General features: G+C 39.4%; 1 protein-coding gene across 3 annotated transcripts in view; it reads right to left on the bottom strand.

Moving 5' to 3' along the window:
• Positions 1 to 21,609, bottom strand: part of epha6 (eph receptor A6) — a 695,738-nt gene that overhangs the window by 76,617 nt on the left and 597,512 nt on the right. For all 3 annotated transcript variants that reach the window (XM_060833528.1, XM_060833529.1, XM_060833530.1), the window contains 2 exons: positions 5,413 to 5,483; positions 375 to 500 (listed from right to left, as the gene is read on the bottom strand). In XM_060833528.1, the coding sequence (XP_060689511.1) occupies positions 375 to 500; positions 5,413 to 5,483 (197 nt within the window). The remainder of the gene's footprint in view (positions 1 to 374; positions 501 to 5,412; positions 5,484 to 21,609) is intronic.

The following is a 21,609-nucleotide window of genomic DNA, read 5'->3' as shown; positions in this document are numbered from 1 at the left end:
ATTTCACTTTTGTAAAATGGAAAACCTGGCAATCGATATAAACTCATCAAATGTCCACAAAAAACATGACACTGAAAAGTGAAACCATGGACCAACAGGTTCAGATACTGAGTAGAAAATTGGTCAATATACGCACTAAAATAGCTGAGAAGGCAATTTTTACTGAACAGGTTAATGGCTTGAACCAATTATTCCCACAGTGTACTCTCAAAGACCTTACTTGGTCAAACTAATCACTGCTAAGCAAAATGGCTTGGAAGGATTGGTTGAAGAAATAATGCCCCAAAAGGTTTCAACTTTTAAGAGACAAGTCAAACTTAAACAATTCTATTATCAGCAGGATGGATTCTTTGGTATTGTCTATGACTTTTTACCTGCTCCAATTACTCTCTCTATGCGAATTCTGGAGGGATCTATTTCTTTCGCAAATTCATGCACAGCTTGAGATGGGTCTTCATAAGTATCAGGATCAATGTACGTTCTTATCTCCGGAAATCTGACTGGAAAGAATTAAAATAGAATTTAATGTTTAGTGAGAACGAAACAGACCCAGCGTGATGCAGAAATCCTCTTTCAACTTACTAGCAGACTGTATTTATGCGGTATTGGCTTTTCTCTAAGTATTTAATCACAGAACCAACAAGTATCTTAGAAATTGGTAAAAGAAAATGTGCACTGTAAAAGTCTATGCAATGGGATTCTGCTTCTCCATGTGGGGCTGAAGGTTCAGCAGATTTATTCTGCAAATTACAATGGAAGCAGTTGTTCACTGATTAGAAATCACTGATGATGAAGTAATTGCTGTGATATAATTAACTCGGCAGCCTTGCTTTCTTTTTATATTATTTAGCCTGCTGCATTCGGGATTCTTGTACAATGATGGAGTGTTACTATTAGGAGTATGAAACACAACTGCGGCACTTTGATATTAATTTGTCTCATGCCCACTGCCACTATCAGAACAATATGCAGCAAACCATATGCAGCTGTAAGCTGCAACGGCTCCCTTGGTTGCTCACGGGAACAGCAGCAGATTATCTGAATGCACAACAGAAATAGTGAGAAATGGCTATTTATCTTATATTTCAGGCCGATGATCAGGACAGCCCTGAAAATGTCTTCCCCCATATTCAGAATCCATACTAGTAAGGTTTGCTACTTGTTGAAATTTTAACAAGCGTGTTCATCAAAGGTTTCATTTAAAAAATGCCACAACTGCTAAAAGATAAGATTTTTGGAGTGAAACCTCAGTAAAAAGTTATAAGTTGTCAACTGCACATTTTAGTTCAGTAAAAATTTGTGTGTGCTAAATGCAAACTCAACTTGATGTGACACTCCTACAGCACAGAGTCCTAATGATGAATGCTTTTGTGTTGGGTCGGTCCTCCTTTGGAAATGCACCAATTAAAATTAATAATTCATTGTACTTTTGCTCAAGATCGTAAAGGTTGATGATATGAACACAGTGAAATGGTTCATTTATACTTTTCATTTGATTAAGGGAATACAGTTTTGTTTTTTGTATAACAAAACACTTTTTCTCAATGTGAGCAAGGTTCTTTCCCCACCAAACATCTTTTCCATGCGAACTAGTGTTAACTCAACAACAACATCTGAGTTTCAAATTACATACTGTGATGTTTGTCCTCTTTGAGAACAATTCTTGGGACAGCTGGATGAATTAATCACCTATAACTGCTTTGCCTTTTTAATGGGTGTGATGTATGTAGTTGAGTAGTACACAAACACTGGGGACTGAGATTGCTGATATTAAAGCTGCATAACGAATGGGAAATACCAACTGCAAGAGAATTAAATAGCTTAAAACTGATCTTGTTTGAGTTCCAGTTGTGACAATAGCATTAAAACTTGAAATAAACAAATGAAAAGCAATAATGAAGTAAGCTGTTTTGCTTTTGTTCTTCTTATCAACATCTTTTGGACTGAGGCTTTCTCCCAAGCATATGTAGTAGCATTATTATTAAACCAGTATAACTGATTACCAATAGGAGGTAGAAAATGAAAAACCCTACTAGTGTTTCTTCCCTATACTGGCAGAGGTCCAACCACGCTGGCTCCAGATGCTACCTGCAAGAAATTCTAATCTATCTTTTCATCCATCTGAACAATTATTTCAATTATTTATAACTTTATACAATACTTTAGCTTGACGAGACATCTCAGTAAATAAGTCATGAAATAATCCCTTCTTCAGCAGCTTTGGTCTTTACTGTAATTAATATAAAAAAAACCAACTTTTTGTAAAAAGGAGAGTCAAACAACCTGTCCCATCACTATAGTATGAATTAATGGACTTGCAAAAAAGTTTTGAGACAAAATAAGCTTGAAGGCAAAATATTTCAACATTGTCATGCGAACACAAGTAGCAAACTGTTTATTCATATCTCACAACCTTTATATGTCCCACTGTATCTGACGATGTAATGCTAACACTCTGACTTTCATGATCATTGGTATCCATTGTTCTAGACTATTGTGGATTAAGTGACAGACTATGGTCTTCTTTCAAGTGATTGCTCAGATTGCAGACAGGTCACTTAAAAGGCACGAAGAGAGGACAAGTTCCTAGGTCCATTTAGAAAAGGTTTGGTCGCTGTATGTGACCAGTCCCTTGAGAAAAGAGACCATGCTTGACTGTTTTTTGGAATGAGGTGGCCCAAGTAGATGAAGTGCCAAGGTGAAACTTTACGAAACTGATCGTGGTGTCAGATAGTTTTAGGATGATGATGGAAATGGACAATAAATAATTTAGAATACAAACATTTAACTGGGAGAATGCTGACTTAAGTGGTATTAGAATTGAGCTGAAGAACAGAGATTGGAGCCAAAGATTCTGGGGTGAAGGGGAAGGAATGAGGAATTGTCACTGTCTAGTTTTTACCTGATGGTTGGGAGTATGGGGAATTGTTGCTGTTTTTTGTATATCTGATGGGTGGGAAAATGAAAAACTGCATTTTCATGAGGTGAGCTTTGGTAATAATTACAGGCTGATCCATGCAAATAGGCCTCCCACTACTCACTGGCAAGATTTTCATCCTATCATTGAACACTTAGTAGGAGAAAGAGACTTTTTGCTCTCTATTTTGAAACTTCCATTACTATTGATGTCACTCTATTGTACACCTACATTCTCACCAATGCCCATGAAGATTCTATCCATTGATTCTGCATTTCTCTTTCAATGGGAGGTAGGGTGGCGAATGAGGGCGAGGTTGATTAACTCGCCCTGGTTAGGACGTTCAATCTTTGCACTGCTGAGGTTGGCCTGACTCCTCACCTTTCCTCACACTTGCACATTAATATCCATGAGGGGTTGTTAACCATCATTACAGAGAGAATCTTTGGATGTTACAGCCCAGAAGGAGAGAATTTCTCCTAGTATGAGTCCATACTGTCTTTCTGCAAGAACAATTCAGCAAATTTCCACCACTGGGAACATTTCTGTTAAATCTATGTCCCAACTTCCTTTCTCTAAGAACAACCTAAGTTACTTTAGTCTATTCAGAAAATCCAAGACCCTCATCCCTGTTACCATTTTGTGAATCTTTGCTGACTTTCCTTACTCCATATTTGTCCAAATGATTGTTACTTTTGTTTTTGATTATCATTTCTAAAAGTTTTCCCACCTTTTTTTTAAAAAACCAGACAGTTTAACTACAAAGTATGAAGTTATTAAGATTTTTCTATACTTCATGGCTGTTTGTGAGACTTCTTTAATATGATTGGTTGCTCGGACCACTTGGTGACATCGCTAGAGCTGCATGCTAGGCATCGACATTGAACCATGAACTGGATTTTCTCCTGGCTTTCGATTCCTAACAATACAATCGTCCTTGACGTGGCATCATTCATTTACAAGGATGTTGTCAGGGTTGGAGGTTTTGAGTGGAGAGGCTGAATAGGCTGGGGCTGTTTTCCCTGGAGTTTTGCAGGCTGGTGGGGGTGATCTTATAGAGGTTCATAAAATCATGAGGGACATGGATAGGGTAAATAGACAAAGTATTTTCCATGGGATGGGTAAGTCCAAAACTAGAGGGCATAGGTTTAGGGTGAGAGGGGAAAGGTATAAAAGGGACCTAAGGGGCAACTTTGTCACGCAGAAGGTGGTGGGCATATGGAATGAGCTGCTGGAGGAAGTGGTGGAGACTGGTACAATTGCAGCATTTAAAAGGCATCAGGATGGGCATATGAATAGGAAGGGGTGAGAGGGATATGGGCTAAGTGCTGGCAAATGGGATTACTCTAGGTTAGGATATCTGGTCAGCATGGACGAGTTGGACCGAAGGGTCTGTTTCTGTGCTGTTCTTCTCTATGACTCTATGATCATCACCCTATTAAAGCTGGGGATAAACTCCTGATACTATTCATCCAATCAGAGCCACAGCAGCTCTGGAGATATTGATGCCTAACAGGGAAAGGATGGCATGGCTGAAGTGGGTCAGGGATTGAGAATAGTGCCTCAACATGGAGGTAGCCTTGGAGGTGTGCATTCAAATGACAAATTCTAAGGGTTCAAGCTAATAGGCACCTCGCAGCAAAGAGGACATCACCCTGGAGACACACTTTGAGCTACATGTATAGCCTTTCCTGGCTAGACACACTCTTTGGGGGATGGAGTCCCGGACTTTGGGGATGTCCTCCAGCCTGTCACCGCCATTGCCATAGTCCAGATGTAGCTGAGGACTCATTCTGCCAGTAGCAAAACATCAGCACTCCTGAGAAATCTGATCGAACTGGGTTCATAATCAACTTAATTTGTAAGGCTAGAGGAATGAACTTTCAGAGGAAGTGATGGATGGGGGTACAGTCGCAATGTTTAAAAGACACTTAGGTAAGTATCACCTAGAAATGTTTGGAGAAAAATGTGCTCAGTGCAAGGGCTACTTTAGTTTGGGATTATGGTCAGCATGGACTGGTTGGACTGAAGAGTCTGTTTTGATGCTGTACAACTCTATTAACTGGCTGGTCATTTCTGTGACTCAAGCAATCATCTCATGCATGAGAAACAGCAGGAAAACATTTGGAAGTCATCCCAATGCAAATCTAATCTATTTTCTCTGTCCCTCAGCCCTGTAATCTATAGATTAGAAAATTCAGCTTTAACCGATTAGCAATTATTTGTTGAGAAAGTTAGAAATTCTTGCAACCTCACTAGATCTCCCAGGGAAGCTTTCTTTGAATTCAGTTATAATGCCCTAGTTGTATTGCTGACCACTAAATAGGATAAGCTTTGCCAATTATTCTGCTGCATGCAAATTTCATTTCCTGGAAAACATTCAACTAAATTGTGCAGAAAGTAATTTGACATAAGAATGAATTAACAGTAACTTAAAAGTCAGACTCTATCCCATTTTACCACAATTTAGTCAGCCTTGGTTAGATTCTACTTACCATGTCCATTTTGAAAATGTGTTCTCCTCTTTTCTTCAGATTTCATTTTTGCTTTAATATACCAACGGCACCTTCACAAAGACAGGAGAATGAAAGCCGTGAAATATATACCAAGCAATCTTCAAACTTTGGAGAATACATATCAACTTCAATAGTTATCAAAGCAGCTCAGAAATTGAAGAAGCATGTTAGAAATGTCTGGAGGACAACAGTATCATGGTGATCTGTGAATGTAATAGGATGGATTGCTTGCTGTGTGAAAGGCTCTTTCACTAGAAATACTACAGATGAATACAAAAGCAAACAGAAGTGACTGATGGTGTTTAATAAAGTCCAGCACGCAGCACAAGAGACACAAATCTACAATATAGATTACTTGTAGCAAAGTGGCATTATCTCAAGAAACAGGCCTTTGTTTATTGTGGATGTTGGTTGCTATCACCTAATTGAGGAACAACATCAAGATAATAGTTATATAATTACCAATTCATCAGACTTCGCTATCTCCATGTTAATGGATATTGTGCTACTTATGGATGGTTTCAAATTTCTCTATATTTAAAGGTACATCATATGTCAGAAATAGGGTCGAGAATGTGATGCTGCAAAAGCACAGCAGGTCAGGCAGCATCCAAGGAGTAAGTGAATTGATGTTTCGGGCATAAGCCCTTTATCAGGAATGGTTTAGTCCTCAGCCATTCCTGATGAAGGGTTTATGCCAGAAATGTCGATTCTCCTGCTCCTCGGATGCTGCCTGAGCCTATTGTGCTTTACCAGCACCACACTCTCAAGTCTGATCTCCAGCATCTGCAGTCCTGACTTTCTCTATATGTCAAAAGTATCCCACTGCTTTTAGCTTTGCTGTTACTTGATTGTGAAGTACTTGTCAGTAGATACATAAGAAAAGTGAGTTGATCATTGCCAGTTGCCAGCGCAAATTTTCAATCATAGAAACTTCTGTTGCAGTTTTTATAAACTGATGTATGGCAGACATAGATCTGTGACATTCCAGTGCCATCCTAAATTGAGGAGAGAGAGAGAAGTCAAAACAACCAATTATTAATGATGCCAGGTAATGTTCAACTCAAACAGGGGAGAATCTGATTATCAGTCTTTGAAATCCAATGGCACTGATAGCATTGAATTCCTCATTAGTAAAGTACTGGGAGAACAGAAACTGAACTTGACCAGACATATAAGAACTGTGGCTACAAGAGCAAGTCAGTAACTCATCTTCTAACTCCCCAACATCTGTCCACTGTCTGCAAGGCAAAGTCATCAGTATGAAAGAATACTCCCCCCTTCAGAGTGAATATGACTGACTGATAGCTAGACTCTTAACCCTAAATCAGCTGTTAGCATAATTCCGCACACATTCAGGATTAACAAGCAGATATTGTCCAACTGCTGAAACATGTCTAATGTTAGACATGGTGTTTCAGGTTTTGCAAACATGGGCTTTTGGGTATGGTCAGTACCTTGCTTATTATGAACAGTTGAAAAGACATGCTGCTTGTTATGATTCACCAGTCTTTGGGACACACAGCCCACATATCTGACATCACATTGGCACTGAACCTCAGATACCATATTCTGAAGAAGGTTACCTGGATCCACAAAGTTAACTTTTATTTCTCTTCATAGATGCTGAGTGTATTGCATGGAATGTGTCCTCCCAACAGCCATTGTTGCAAATCCCCACTACACTGCACAGACGCATTTTGACTGCAGCCCAATATATGGTGCAACATCTAAATGGCTGCCTGGACTAGTCATGTACAATGGAGCTGAGGCTTCATGCAGCTCTGTCTCAGATGGCTATGGGACAGCTTCTCGGGGACACACACACATGCACACACTTTACAAGTTTTCTACAGCTAAAAGATTCCAAAAAATCTCTGGCCAAGTTAAATCTCCCCCTCTTTTCAAATAACTCTCCTCCAATTTGGTGGTTGAATCTATGTGGGAATTGGTGGATTTCTTATCTTCCCAGAAATGATGAGTATCTGTTAAGGCATACAAATATGGCACAGATCTCAAATGGCTGCAGCCTCATTGGGTACTAATGAGCAGGCAGAAAACATGCTCCACTGAATCAGTGCATGTTTTAGGCTTAACTTGAAATTAACCTTTTGACACTTGCTTTATGTTTGATAAACCCAGTGAAACATCAGGCTATTCAGCCCAACACAAGACAAATGACAAGCTCAGATAGATACTGTTAAACATACATTAGTTCTTCTCTAATTTATAGGCAACAAGACCTAGTTCTAAATTAATTAGCAATGATTCATTTTAGTCAGAGCCCACATGGCATTTGATCTTGAAATGAACATATGTGCAATATGTTGCATAAGTAAACAGGAACATGATTACTTTGGGAAATATGTTTCACCAGCTGCATTCATACTGAATATCAAATTCCGAAAATATAACAAAATACACCTCTGTGGAGAATGAGTCCTTGGAGGATTACATTTGAAACAAAGCAAGGGAAATGGTAAATATTTGATGCAAAAGAACAAAAGAGCAGAGTAGCATCATTCGTTTTGTTTAGTCTAGCAAAGAGTGAATGTGGATTTCATGGGTTACATGGTCTTTTTTGGGATTTAATTTCAATTGCAAAATTAACAATCAATCAGGCAGAATTTCAGAATTTTAAATTCATGGAAAAACTATAGGATGTTTAATATTTAGCTCTGGTGACTTAATGATTTTCAAATATTTCATCAAGTGAAGATTTCTTTCAGCTGTATTAACACTGATAATATAGTTACAACACTTTTGTGCTTTTGGTGAGATGTGCTCACTAGAATTTACAAACTAACCTTGCATATATTTCTGATCTTGTTCATCCTTCTTAATCTCAATGCAGGGTGTTCTGAATATCATGCTACTTACATTGGTGAATTGTATTTCTCAACTGATTCTTTCATGAATCACTGGTCACACAACCTACACAAGATTCTTATGGTAAGGATCTTTGCTTTTCTGCCAGAAATATGTTTGAATTTAAATGATACTAATCAGAGATCAGGTTTGGGAAGTCTTGTTGAGAGAAGCCTTATAGTGGAGCTTGTATGGAAAGAACATGAGAATATAAGAGCTTACAAAGTAGAAGTAGGAGGTCAAAATTCAGCACCTGGAGTCTGTTTTGCCTTACAAAGAGACCATGGTTAATCTACTCTAGGCCTCAACTCCTCTTTCATGCCAGCTCATCAGTCCTCAATTTCCTGACAGTTCAAAGATCTACCTCCCTCCTTTTTAAATATTTCCAATGATTAAGATCCTACAATTCAATGGGATAAAAAATTTCTGATATTTGCTACCCTCTAGCAGAATAAATCTTTTTGCATCTCTATTTTAAAGAATTATCCTGTGACTCTGTAAATATTTCCACTTGCTTGAAATTTCCTTACTAGTGGAAATATCTCCTCAACAGCTACCCTGTCAAGCCCTTCAAATCTTGGATGCTTCAATAAGATCACTCCTCATTCTTTTAAACTCCAATGAATAAAGACCTAACCCATTTCAACATTATTAATGAGTCAACTGCCCTCTGAAATGGCCCAGCAAGCTACTCAGTTGTATCAAGAAGACAGACTCATCAGTATCTTCTCACAGGCAGTTAGGGATGGACAATATATCCCAGAAATCAACCATTGCCTTTTGAATCTTTTTGAACTGCCACCAATACCAGTACACCCTTTCTTTAAATATACAGACAAAAGCTACACTGTAGTCCAGGTTTGGCTTCATCAATATCATGTAAAGTTGTGCCATGACTTCCCTACTGTTAAACTTGATCCTCCAGTGATAGATACCAAAAAAACTATTTGCTTTACTTGCTACATCTGTGTTCATGTGCTAGAACAACACCCAGCTCCTTCTGTGCTGTGCATTTCCTGGAGTCTACCACCGTTGAAACAATAATCTGGTTTTGAATCTTCCTTCATAGCCTCACATTTTTCTACAACAAACTCTGTCTGCCAAGTTTCTTTTTATCCATTCATTCAATCTGTCTTTATCCCCTTGCAGGTTATTTGTGTACTCAGCACATGTTCTCCCTCCTCTTCTGCAAGATCAACAAGTTTGGATACATTACATTCTGCCCCCTCCACCAAATCATCAATATGCATTGTAACGAATTGAGGTTTTAGGTCTGATCCTTGTGGCACTCCACTAGTTATATCTTTCCAAACTTAAAGTGATCCATTCATCCTGACTCTCTCTCTTCTATATGTTAATTAATCCTCAATCCATGCTAATACATTACCCCATATACTATGAGCTTCTATCTTTTGCAATATCCTTTTTTTTGCCTTATGGAAATCCAAATGTACCACATCTACCTATTCCCCCTTAATAACCCTGCATGGTATATCCTTAGATAACTCTAGTGAATCTGTTAAACATGAATTTCCCTTCACAAAACCATATTGACTCTGATCACATTAACCTTTCCTAAATGGTTTGCTGTTTCTTCTTTAACATGAACGCTAGCATTTTCTGAATGATAGATGCTAGGCTAACTTGATTTCTATCTGCTTCCTTTCTTGAACGGGATGTCACAATTTGCTGGAACCCTTCTGAAATATTTTGACCAATGTCTCCACCACCTTTGCTGCCATTTCCTTTAAACCGCTTGGATGCAGACCACCAGGTCCTGGATGTTTATCTACCTTCATTTCCTATAGTTTGTCAAATACTTTGAGCCTCATGATAGAAACTGTGACAATTTACTTTCTTCCCATTTACACTTGCTTTCTGTTTGTCTTTCAGATGTTTATAGTGTTCTCCACCATGAAGACAATGCAAAATATTGGCTTAAATTACTTGCCTTTCCCTGTGCCCTGCTATTAATTCTGTAGTTGCATCCTCGAAGAGTCCAAACCTTTACTTCAGCTACTCTTTTTCTTTCAATATCGCCACAGAACCTTTCATTGTTTGTTTTTATATTTCTTGCCAATCAAGGAATTACTATCCTCAGCAGGATCCTTAAGATTAGATTACTTACAGTGTGGAAACAGGTCCTTCAGCCCAACAAGCCCACACTGACCCGCCGAAGCGCAACCCACCCATACCCCTACATTTACCCCTTACCTAACACTACAGGCAATTTAGCGTGGCCAATTCACCTGACCCACACATCTTTGGACTGTGGGAGGAAACCAGAGCACCCGGAGGAAACCCACGCAGACACGCGCAAACTCCACACAGTCAGTCGACTGAGGCGGGAATTGAACCTGGGTCTCTGGCGCTGTGAGGCAGCAGTGCTAACCACTGTGCCACAGTGCCGCCCACAATAACTACAAGATCACTTATCAATCCAACTTCATTGCATAATATTCGGTCAAAAATAGTCTGTTTTGGGTATGCTCTGCAATGTATTGCTCTGAGAAACAATCCTTGATGCCTTCTAGTAATTCATTTTTCATGTTGTTCTTGTCTCTCTGATTGGACCAGTCAATATGCAGGCTAAAATCACCCATGACAAATGTAGTGTCCTACTTACATGCCTTAATCATTCCCGGATATATTCTTTCCCTTTCAGTCAGGCAACTGTTTGGGGAAATTATAGCCTAGTAGTTTTATCGGTAGGCTATTAATCCAGAAACTCAGGTAATGTTCTGGGGACTTGGGTACAATCCCACTTGGCAGATGGAGATCTTGAATTCAATAGAATATCTGGAATTAAACTGTAATTATGTCCATGAGATCATTGCTAATTATCTGAAAAACCCACCTGGTTCACTAATGTCCTTCAGGTAAAGAACTCACCTGGTCTGGTCTACTTGTGACTCCAGACCAACAACAATTTGGATGACTCTCAACTGCCCTCTGAAATGGCCCAGCAAGCCACTCAGTTGAATCAAGAAGGCAGCTCATCAGTATCTTCTCAAGGGCAGCTAGGGACGGACAATAAATGCTGATCAGCCAGCCACATCAACGTCCCACAAGAAAGTAAAAACAAAATCCCATATGATTTCTTTCCCTTGATATTCCTTACTTCCAACCAAGCTGATTTCACATTGTGGTCTATTGCACCTATACCACTACTCAACACTGTAATGAAATCTTTCCTTATTACGAAAGTTACACCACGTAGTTTTTCCTTTTCCTTGTTCTTCTGAAACATTGAATAACGTTGAATTCCCAGACTTGGGTCACTATATAACTATGTCTCTGTAATTGCTGTTAAGTCATCTTCATTTACTTCTATTTGTGCCCTCAACTCATCTATCTTGCTACAAATGCTGCATGTATTCAGATAAAGATCATTAAGCTTTCACCAATATTACCTTCTCTTGTTCCAATTTCTGCTGCAGTCTTCTGAAAAGTTTTTCAACTAAGAGAAAGTGAGGATTGCAGATGCTGGAGATCAGAGTCGAGTGTGTGTGCTGGAAAAGCACAGTAGGTAAAGGAGCATGCAGGGGATGTTGCCTGACCTGCTTTTCCAGCACCACACTCGAGTATATTTTTTACGCCTTGATTATCATTCACCTCTTCACTACTTTGCACTTCTGCTCTCCTTTCTCTTTGATATTTTTAAAATTTCATTCCAATTGAACTTTCTCCATCCTTCCCACTCCTCAACCCCTCCCCAACTCATTAGTTTAACGGCCTCTACGTAACGCTGGTTACATCATTCACCACAACACTGGTTCCAGCACTGTTCAAATAAAGCTTATCCAAATGATACAATTTTTTGTTTCCCCAGTATTGGCACCATTGTCTTATGAATCAGAACCCATTTCTTCTTCACCAATCTTTGAGCCACATATTTACCTCTACCAATTTTATTTACCACAGGGGCAGCACAGTCGCTCAGTTGTTAGCAGTGCTGTCTCACAGCTCATTTCCAGCCTTGGGCGACTGTGTGGAGTTTGCACATTCTCCCTGTGTCTGCGTGGGTTACAGTTGGGTGCTCTGGATTCCTCTCACTGACCAAAGATGCGCAGGTTCAGTGGATTGGCCATGCTAAATTGCCAATGGTGTTTAGTGATGCATAGGTTAGGTGCCTCAGCCATGGGAAATTTAGGGTTACAGGTAAAAGGGTAGGGGAATGGTCTTTGGAGGGTCGGTGTGGACTTGTTGGGCTAAATGGCCTGTTTACACACTGCATGGATTCTATTCTATCTATGCTATATCAATTTGCACATGGGTCAGGTAGTAATCCAGAAATTATCACATTTATGAACTTGCTTTTTATTTTGCCCTGAGCTGCACACAATCCCTCAGCAGAACCTCTTTTCACTTTCGTTCATACTTGTGTGGACCACAACAACCGGATCCTCCCCTTCCAACTTCAAACTCCTCTCCAGCCTAGAACAGATGTTCTGAACCTTGGCACTGGATAGGCAATACTTGGTCATGGTTTATTTTAGAATTAATAGCATAGGAAGAAAGAGAAATGAGATTCTGCACAAGACTTTAGGGTGTTGGGTAGGAAGTTGAAAAATAGGACTTCAAAGGGAGTAATCTCTGCATTACACCTGGTGCCATAAAGCGATGAGTATAAAAATGGGATACCGCAAATGAATAGGTGGCGGAAGAGATGGTACAAGACAGACTGCTCTAGATTCCTGAGGCATCGGGACCAATTCTGGAGGAGTGGGTCCTGGGACCTGCCCACGTTGGATGGGTTACATCTGAACAGGAATAGGACTGACATCTTCATGGGTAGTTTTTCAAATGCAAGGTGCAGATTTAAATGCGATTGGCAGAGGGATGCGATCCTATCAAGTAGTGCAGAGAAGTTGAAATGGAATTCAAAATTAAAATGCCACTGACTGGTACTGGAATGCAGAGAAGACATAACTTAAATAAGAAGGAAGTAATTTTTATGAGATTAATTGGAACATCCAAAGTAAGTGATGGATGCAGGTAGTTATAAAACTTAGACGATGCTTGGATAAATACATGAAGAAGACATATTTGGAAGGATATGGCCCAAGCTCAGGTAGGACTAGTTTGTGATTCTGGTTGGACCAAAGGGTCTGTTTCCATGCTGTCTGATTCTATACTCTAAAACATATTTAATGTAAGCATCACATGAAGACGACAGGCTGGCTGAGAACATAGATATGCATTTGAGTGTGTAATGGAAACTTGGCTGAAAGATCATCAGGATTGGCAGCTCAACTTTCCTGGTTATAGGTTACTTAGATAAGAGAGAGGAGGACAGAAGTAGGAGCAGCGTGGGGGTCACAGTTTTGATGAAGGAATCAATTATAGTAGTGAGGAGGGATGATATCCTGAAAGAATCAGCAAGAGCCCACATGGATAGAAGTAAAACCAAATTTGGCAAACATGCTGTTGGATGTACATTATTGGGCTATAGGGAGAGGCTGAAATAGGCTGGGGCTATTTTTCCTGGAGTGTTGGAAGCTGAGAGGTGACCTTATGGAGGTTTATAAAATCATGAGGGACATGGGGAGGGTAAATATACAAGGTCTTTTCCATGGGGTGGGGAGTCCAGAACTGAAGGGTATAGGTTTAGGGTGAGAGGGGAAAGATATAAAAGGGACCTAAGGGGCAACTTTTTCATGCAGAGGGTTGTGAGTGTATGGAATGAGTTGTCAGAGGAAGTGGTGGAGGCTGGTACAATTATAAAGTAATTTAAAAGGCATCTGAATGGACATATGAATAGAAAGGATTTAGAGGGATATGGGCCAAATGCTGACAAATGGGACGAGAATAACGCAGATATCTGGTCAGCATGGATGTTTTGCACTGAAGGGTCTGTTTCCACATTGTACGTCTTTATGACTCTATAACATCATGTTTTTCCATGTTGAGTTCCATTTGCCACTGCTGTTCCCATCTGACCAGTCCATCAATATCTTCCTGATAATTTACGACTATCCTCCTCTCTATTTGCTACCCTATTATTTTTGTTTCATCTATAAACAACTTGATTGTACAGCCTACATTTAAGTTCAAATCAGTAATGTACATCACAAACAGCAAGGTTCCCAGAAACAATTCTTGCAGAAGCCCACCAGAATCAGACTTCTAGTCGCAGTTACCTCTGCTTCCAGCCTCATACTTTTGGCTCCAACATGTCACTTTACCTTGACATCTACGAGTTCTTACATCCTTGACCAGTCAGGCATGAGTGACTTGATCAAAAGCCTTGCTAAGTCCATGCAGATAACATCAAATGCATTATCCTCATCAGTATTCCCGGTATTTCCTCAAAAAGCCTTGATCAAACTTGTCAAACAAAACATTTCTTTAGCAAATCCATGCCGATTATCCCAATATATAAATGCAGACATTTTCTGTTCCTGAGAATTCCTTTTAATAATTTCCTCACCACCAAAGTTGGATCAGGAAATCACAGATCAGTCAGTTTATCTCTTATCTTTTTTTAGCAATGGGACAACATAACTTTCCTCCAGTCCTCACAAGTGACCAGCGAGGATTTGAAAATAACTATTAAGGCCCCTGATATCCTCTCCCTCTCAACAGCCTTGGTTACATCACATGTGAATTTATCCACTTTTAAGTCTGTACTTCCTCTTCTGTCTATATTTATTTATTCTATTATTTCACAGTCCTCCACCTAGAGGCTATACGTATGTTGTCCTTTTACATTGTGAAGATGGTCATTGAATAAATAAATATTTATGGAGGGTACTAATAATGGATCCTACTCTTTCCCTGGACAATTTTTCTTTGCTCTTTATATAACTTATTTTAAAATTCCTTGGTGTTTTCCTTTATTATATCTGCCTTTATTATGCAAGTTCTGTCAAGAGAGCATCTTATGGAGGTGTATATGAGAGGCATGGATAAGGTGCATAGGAAGGGATTTTTTCCATTCAGGGAAGGATAAATAACCAAGACGCATAGAGTTTAGACACGAGATAGAATGTTAAGAGAAGTTTTGAAGAAAACATTTTTCACTGTTTGGAACTTAAGGCCTGAAAGGGTGTTTGAGCCAGGATCCCATTGAATGCTGAACCAGCATTTAGATAATCACTTGCTTTGCGGTAGCCTCCCTGGATATGGACCAAGCACTGGAAAATGATGTAGTGAAATTTTTTTGTGACTGGCGAACACATGGTGGGCTAAATGGCCTCCTTCTGTGCTGTAAATATTAATGTGTCTATGGCAGCCAGACAGAGATAATCTGACTACTGGATATGTGTAACTCTGGGAATCTTAAACTGAGTAGACAAGTATCAAAGCTCAGGCATGAGAGTCCGGGTTGACTTACACAGGTATGCTGTTAGAACCTGCAAATTGAAAAGTATACCCATAGGCCGACTCACAGTTACAGTCATAGGTGCATGCTTTTAACTCAAGTACTTAAATTTTAAATTAATTTTTTGATATAAGCAATGCTGTAATTCAACAGTTTGTTTGCAAATGTATTTCTTCACTAAAGTACATTTAATAGCAACTACACATGATCACAGGAAAAAGATACAATGCAGCTTCAAGCATCCATCATTAAGGCTCAAAACTGTTCCCCACTTTCTCTAATCAATTACATCAAAATATCACAGGAGCAATGAGTCGTCACAGCATGCAGCAAGAACAGCAACATATGTTTAAGAACAAAGACCTAACTGAATTGAAAGACATGATGCGGAGGTGCTGGTGTTGAACTGGGGTGGACAAAGTTAAAAAATCACAAAGCCAGGTTGTAGTCCAACAGGTTTATTTGGAAGCGCTAGCTTTCGGAGTGCTCTTATCGTCAGGTAGCTAGTGGGGCAGGATCATAGGACACAGAATTTATAGCTATAAATTAAGTGTCTTACGATCCTGCCCCACTAGCTACCTGACGAAGGAGCAATGCTCTGAAAGCTAGCACTTCCAAATAAATCTGTTGGACTATAACCTGGTGTTGTGCGATTTTTAACTAATTGAAAGCACAGTCTCCCTTCACTTTATATTTGATCAGGCATTTTAATTGTTCCAGTGCATTGCAAACACTTTGAAAGGGGCCAGCAGGTACCAGACTTCTCAATTTTGTCTGTACTGTACTAAGCTGCAGGTGTAGCTCAACATAACTATCAAATTTTAAAGGGAGTATTATAAAACTGGAATTTGAACAAGAGGTTTTAGAACCAGTATTAAAAATGTTATCAACTTTGCAGAGGCCACAAAATTTTAGGTAAACATGTTTTCTGTAAATGTTAATAAAACCTCAGCTGCAGATCTGACTCTTTTAGTGATTCAACAAACTGCTTTAGCAACAATGGCATAAGAGAATGGCAGGTTCACAATCATTAATAGTCAAGCTTGCTGAGGTCCAGAAAGGTGCTGTGATGCACAGGAAATTTGATATTAAAGTACCAGTGCTTCCTACCCAAATCACAGATATTCTACCATCCGTAACATAGAAAAAATGAACAATTTGAATGCAGCATCCAAAAGAGTGATAGGATACTTCAAAAAGATGCCAAAGGCTTTCAGCACTGAAAGAATTAAATCGTGTTCAGTAACTGGTTCATTTAACCGTTTTCATTTGGACAATGTAGAACAATTTCAAAACATGGTGCATATACTGCCCCAATGTAATATGCTTACAATAACCATTATAGTAATTGAAGTGATTAATCCAGTAGATGTTTAAATGTGCTAATGAATACATGATCACATCATCCCAGAGAGACTCTGAGATTGATTCTACAGTCTTAGGCTTCCATTGAATAAGTTCTACTAAGTGGGGAGATGGAATGCAGATCTATTCTTATCAATCTACAACCCTGCCAAGTTTCTTCTCAGTGAGAGATAACTGCATACTCCCCAGGAGTGGGATCTACTTGGAAGGTATTGCAATGCTTTTCACAGTCTCATAATATTAATTATGAAATGCAAGAAACTTCTGTTAAAATTATAAATGCATTGATGCAGGAATATTTACAAATTAAAAGAAAATGCAAAATAACAAAAGTACTTTAAAAGTGTCAACCTTAATTTCTATTGACAGTAAATAAAGTACGGCCATGGGCTCAACCGTAAATTTTTTTAAATCTAAGACATGAGCTGTGGTTAAGCTGTAGCATTCCCTAGTGCCTTGGGTTATATTTAACTCTCAAACCACCATTAAAACAGATTATATTCACTTCATTGCAGATTATTGGAAATTGATGAGTGCAAATTGATTGCCTATTTTATCCCAAAAAATATTGCATTCGACTTAAGGAGCTTTGGAAAATTCTAAGATTGTGAAAGATGTGATATAAATGAAAGCTCTTTATTTAATCAGACTCTTTTTTGTGTAGAACATGTACAGCCACTACAAGTGGGAGCAAAACTGTATAGATAATAAAGGCTTGGACTGAAATCCCTACAGAACTTCAAGTTAAAATCACGATTACAAAGCTTTAAGCTTTAAAATTCTTTTCCCAGTAACACAGTGTCAGTGGTTTCTGGTGGGGAAGGAAAAAAAACTAACTTCTGATTCACTGTTCTACAGGCATCGGCAGGTTTCTGCTGAACTCAGTGAACTCAACTCGATTCAAATCAATACAGATTGGATTTATGACTGTATTGCAACCAAATGTCATCCTGTTTCTCTCCCTACACTTTTACTATTCACTGAATAGAATTTTTTCTATTCATTCATGGGATGTGGGCATCAGAGCAAGCCCATTATTTCTTATTCATTCCAAAATGCCCTCAAAAAGGTGGTGGTGAAATGGCACCATCATCTGCTATAGTTTGTACAGTCAAGCTTTTCCTGTAGAAATTCACTAAGACTCCTTAGACAGCCCCTACCAAAGTCATGACCACTACTATCTGGAAAGACATGTGCAACTGAAACATGGGAATACCATCAACTCCAAGCCACTCATCATCATGACTTGAAAATATATCATTGTTCCTTCCATGTCACTGGATCAAATTCCTGGAACTCCCTTCCCAATGGCATTACAGGTCTGCTTTACCAAATGAACTGAAGTGATCCAAGAAGGCAACTCACCACCACCTTCTTGAGGGTAACGAGGGATGAGCAATAAATGCAGGCCCATCCAGCAAAGTCCACATTCCCAGAATGAATTACAAAAAAAAAACCAACCTGTACTGATTTGGATTGAGTTGAGTTCACTGAGTTCAGCAGAAACCTGCTGATGCCTGTTGTTAGGAGAGAGTTCCAAGATTTTGTCCCAGTCTTGATGGAAGAACAATATATTTTCAAATCTGGTTGGTGTGTAACCTGAGGTGACAATTGTTAATGGTGGTGTTCAGATATATGTGCTGTCCTTATTCTTCCAGGTAATAAATGTCAGAAATTTGGAAGCAACTGTCAAAGACACCTTGCTGCTGTGCATTTTGCAAATGGTAGACACTGCTGCTACTGTGCATTGGTGATTGAGGGAGTATTTGAGGTGATAAAAGGAAAGATAACTTGAGAGATACTATTATTGGAGATGTTGGAATTCATAAAGAAGTTACAAAAAACTAGCATAAGGGTACCTCACCTGAATGCTTGTAGTATTTGCAACATGGTAGATGAGTTAACGGCACAAATCATCACAAATGAATATGATTTAGTAGCTATGGCGGAGACATGATTGTAGGATGGTCACGACTCAGAGTTAAATATCCAGGGGTACCAGAATATTTGGAAGGACAGACAGGGAGACAAGGGCGGTGGTGTAACTCTGATATTAAAGGACGACACCCGGGTGGTGGTGAGAGATGATAGATGTTCTATGGAGAACAAGGTTGAATCCATTTCGGTGAAAATTAGAAATTCCAAGAAGAAAAAGTCACTGATAGGTGTAGTCTACAGCCCACTGAATAATAATAACAATATCACACTGGGCAGGCAATAAACAAAGAGATAACACATGCCTGTCAAAATGGTACGGCAATTATCATGGGGGATTTTAATCTACATGTCGATTGGTTAAACCAGGTCAGTCAGAGTAGCCTTGAGGTGGAGCTCATTGAACGTATACTGGATAGTTTTCTTGAAATGTATGTAATGGAAGCGATGAGGGAATCCTGTATAATGAGACATGAATTATCAACGATGTCATAGTTAGGGATCCTCTTGGAAGGAGCGATCACAGTATGGGTAAAATTAGAATACACATGGAAAGTGCAAAGATAAATTCCAATACCAGGGTACTGTGTGTAAACAAGGGAGACTACAATAAGACAAGGGAGGAGTTTGCTAAGGTATACTGGATGCTAAGACTTTATGGTAGAACAGTTGATGAACAGTGGAGGATTTTCAACACAATTTTTAAAGTGCTCTGCAAAAGTATATATTAGTCAAAGGAAGGACTGTAGGAAAAGAGGTAATCTGTCATGGGCATCTACAGAAATAAGGGAGGTTACCAAATTGAAGAGAAGGCAGAGAAAGTGGCCAAGATCAGTGGGAAACCTGGGAAGGCTTTAAAGGTGAACAGAAAGCCACAAAAAGAGCTATAAAGAAAAGTAAGATTGATTATGAGAAAAAACTAGCTCAGAATATAAAGACAGATAGCAAAAGTTTCTATAAATATCTAAAACAGAAAAGAGTGGCTAAAGTAAACATTTGTCTTTACAGGATGAGAAGAAGGATTAGAAATGGGATATGAGAAAATAGCCGAGGCTCTGAACAGGTATTTTGTGTCAGTCTTCATAGTGGAAGACACTAATAACATGTCAGTCATTGACAGAGATGAAGGTAGGTGAGGACCTGGAAACCTTCATGAAAGAGGTAGCGTTAGGCAAGCTAATGGAGCTAAAATAGACAGGTCACTCAGCCCTGATGGAATACATCCCAGGGTACTAAAAGAGATATCGGGAGAAATAACAAATTCACTTGTGGTAATTTTCCAAAATTCACTGGACTCTGGAGCAGTTTAAAAAGGGAGGTAGACAAAGGATGGGGAATTATAGACCAGTTAGCTTAACTTCTGGAGTGGGGAAAATGCTTGAATCTATTATCAAAGAAGAAATAGCAAGACATGTAGATAGAAATTGACCTGTTGGATAGATGCAGCATGGGTTCATGAGGGGAGGTCACTCTTAATTAATTGTTTGGAATTCTATGCAGACATTACGAACACAGTGGACAAAAGGGACCCAGTAAATGCAGTGCATCTAAATTTCCAAAAGGTATCCGACAAAGTGCCGCAAACTAGTATACTGCATAAGATAAAGATGCAAGGCATTGTGGGGAATGTATTAGCATGGATAGAGGATTGGTTAACCAATAGGAAGCAAAGAATGGGAATAAATGAGTGCTATTCTGGTTGCGATCGGTCACTAGTGTTGTACCTCAGGGATCAGTTTTGGGACTGCAATTACTCACAATTTAGATTAGATTAGATTACTTACAGTGTAGAAACAGGCCCTTCGGCCCAACAAGTCCACACCGACCTGCCAAAGCGCAACCCACCCATACATTTGCCCCTTACCTAACACTATGGGCAATTTAGCATGGCCAATTCACCTGACCCGCACATCTTTGGACTGTGGGAGGAAACCGGAGCACCCGGAGGAAACCCACGCAGACACGGGAAGAATGTGCAAACTCCACACAGTCGGTTGCCTGAGTCGGGAATTGAACCCGGGTCTCAGGCGCTGTGAGGCAGCAGTGCTAACCACTGTGCCACCGATTTACATAGATGATTTGGAGTTGGGGACCATGCATAGTGTATTGAAGTTTGTGGATGACACTAAGATGAACAGTGGAGCAAAGTGTGCAGAGGACAGTGAAACTTTGCAAAGGAAAAGAGATAGTCAAGTGAGGGGGCAAAGGTCTGGCAGATGGAGTACAATGTTAATAAATGTGAAGTAATCTATTTTGATAGGAATAACAGTAAAACAGACTATTATTTGAATGGTAAGAAACTGCAGCATGCTGCTGTGTAGAGAGACCTGGCTGTCCTTGTGCATGAATCACAGAAGGTTGCTCTGCAGGTACAACACGTAATTAGGAAGGCAAATGGAATTTTGTCCTTCATTGCTAAAGGGATTGAATTTAAAAGCAGATAGTTTATGTTGCAACTGTACAAGGTGCTAGTGAGGCCACACCCAGAGTACTGCATGCAGTTTTAGTCTCCTTACTTGAGAAAGGATGTACTGGCATTAGAAGGGATGTGGAGGAGGATCACTAGGTAGATTCTGGAGTTGAGGGGATTGGCGTTATGAAGAGAGACTGAGTAGACTGGAATTATATTCATTGCAATTTATAAGAATGAAGGGGGAATCTTATAGAAACATATAAAATTG

Source organism: Hemiscyllium ocellatum, chromosome 12 (assembly GCF_020745735.1).
Source record: "Hemiscyllium ocellatum isolate sHemOce1 chromosome 12, sHemOce1.pat.X.cur, whole genome shotgun sequence".
NCBI lineage: Eukaryota > Metazoa > Chordata > Chondrichthyes > Orectolobiformes > Hemiscylliidae > Hemiscyllium > Hemiscyllium ocellatum.
The sequence above is the reverse complement of the archived record's forward strand: the minus strand, read 5'-3'. Positions and strand labels throughout refer to the sequence as shown.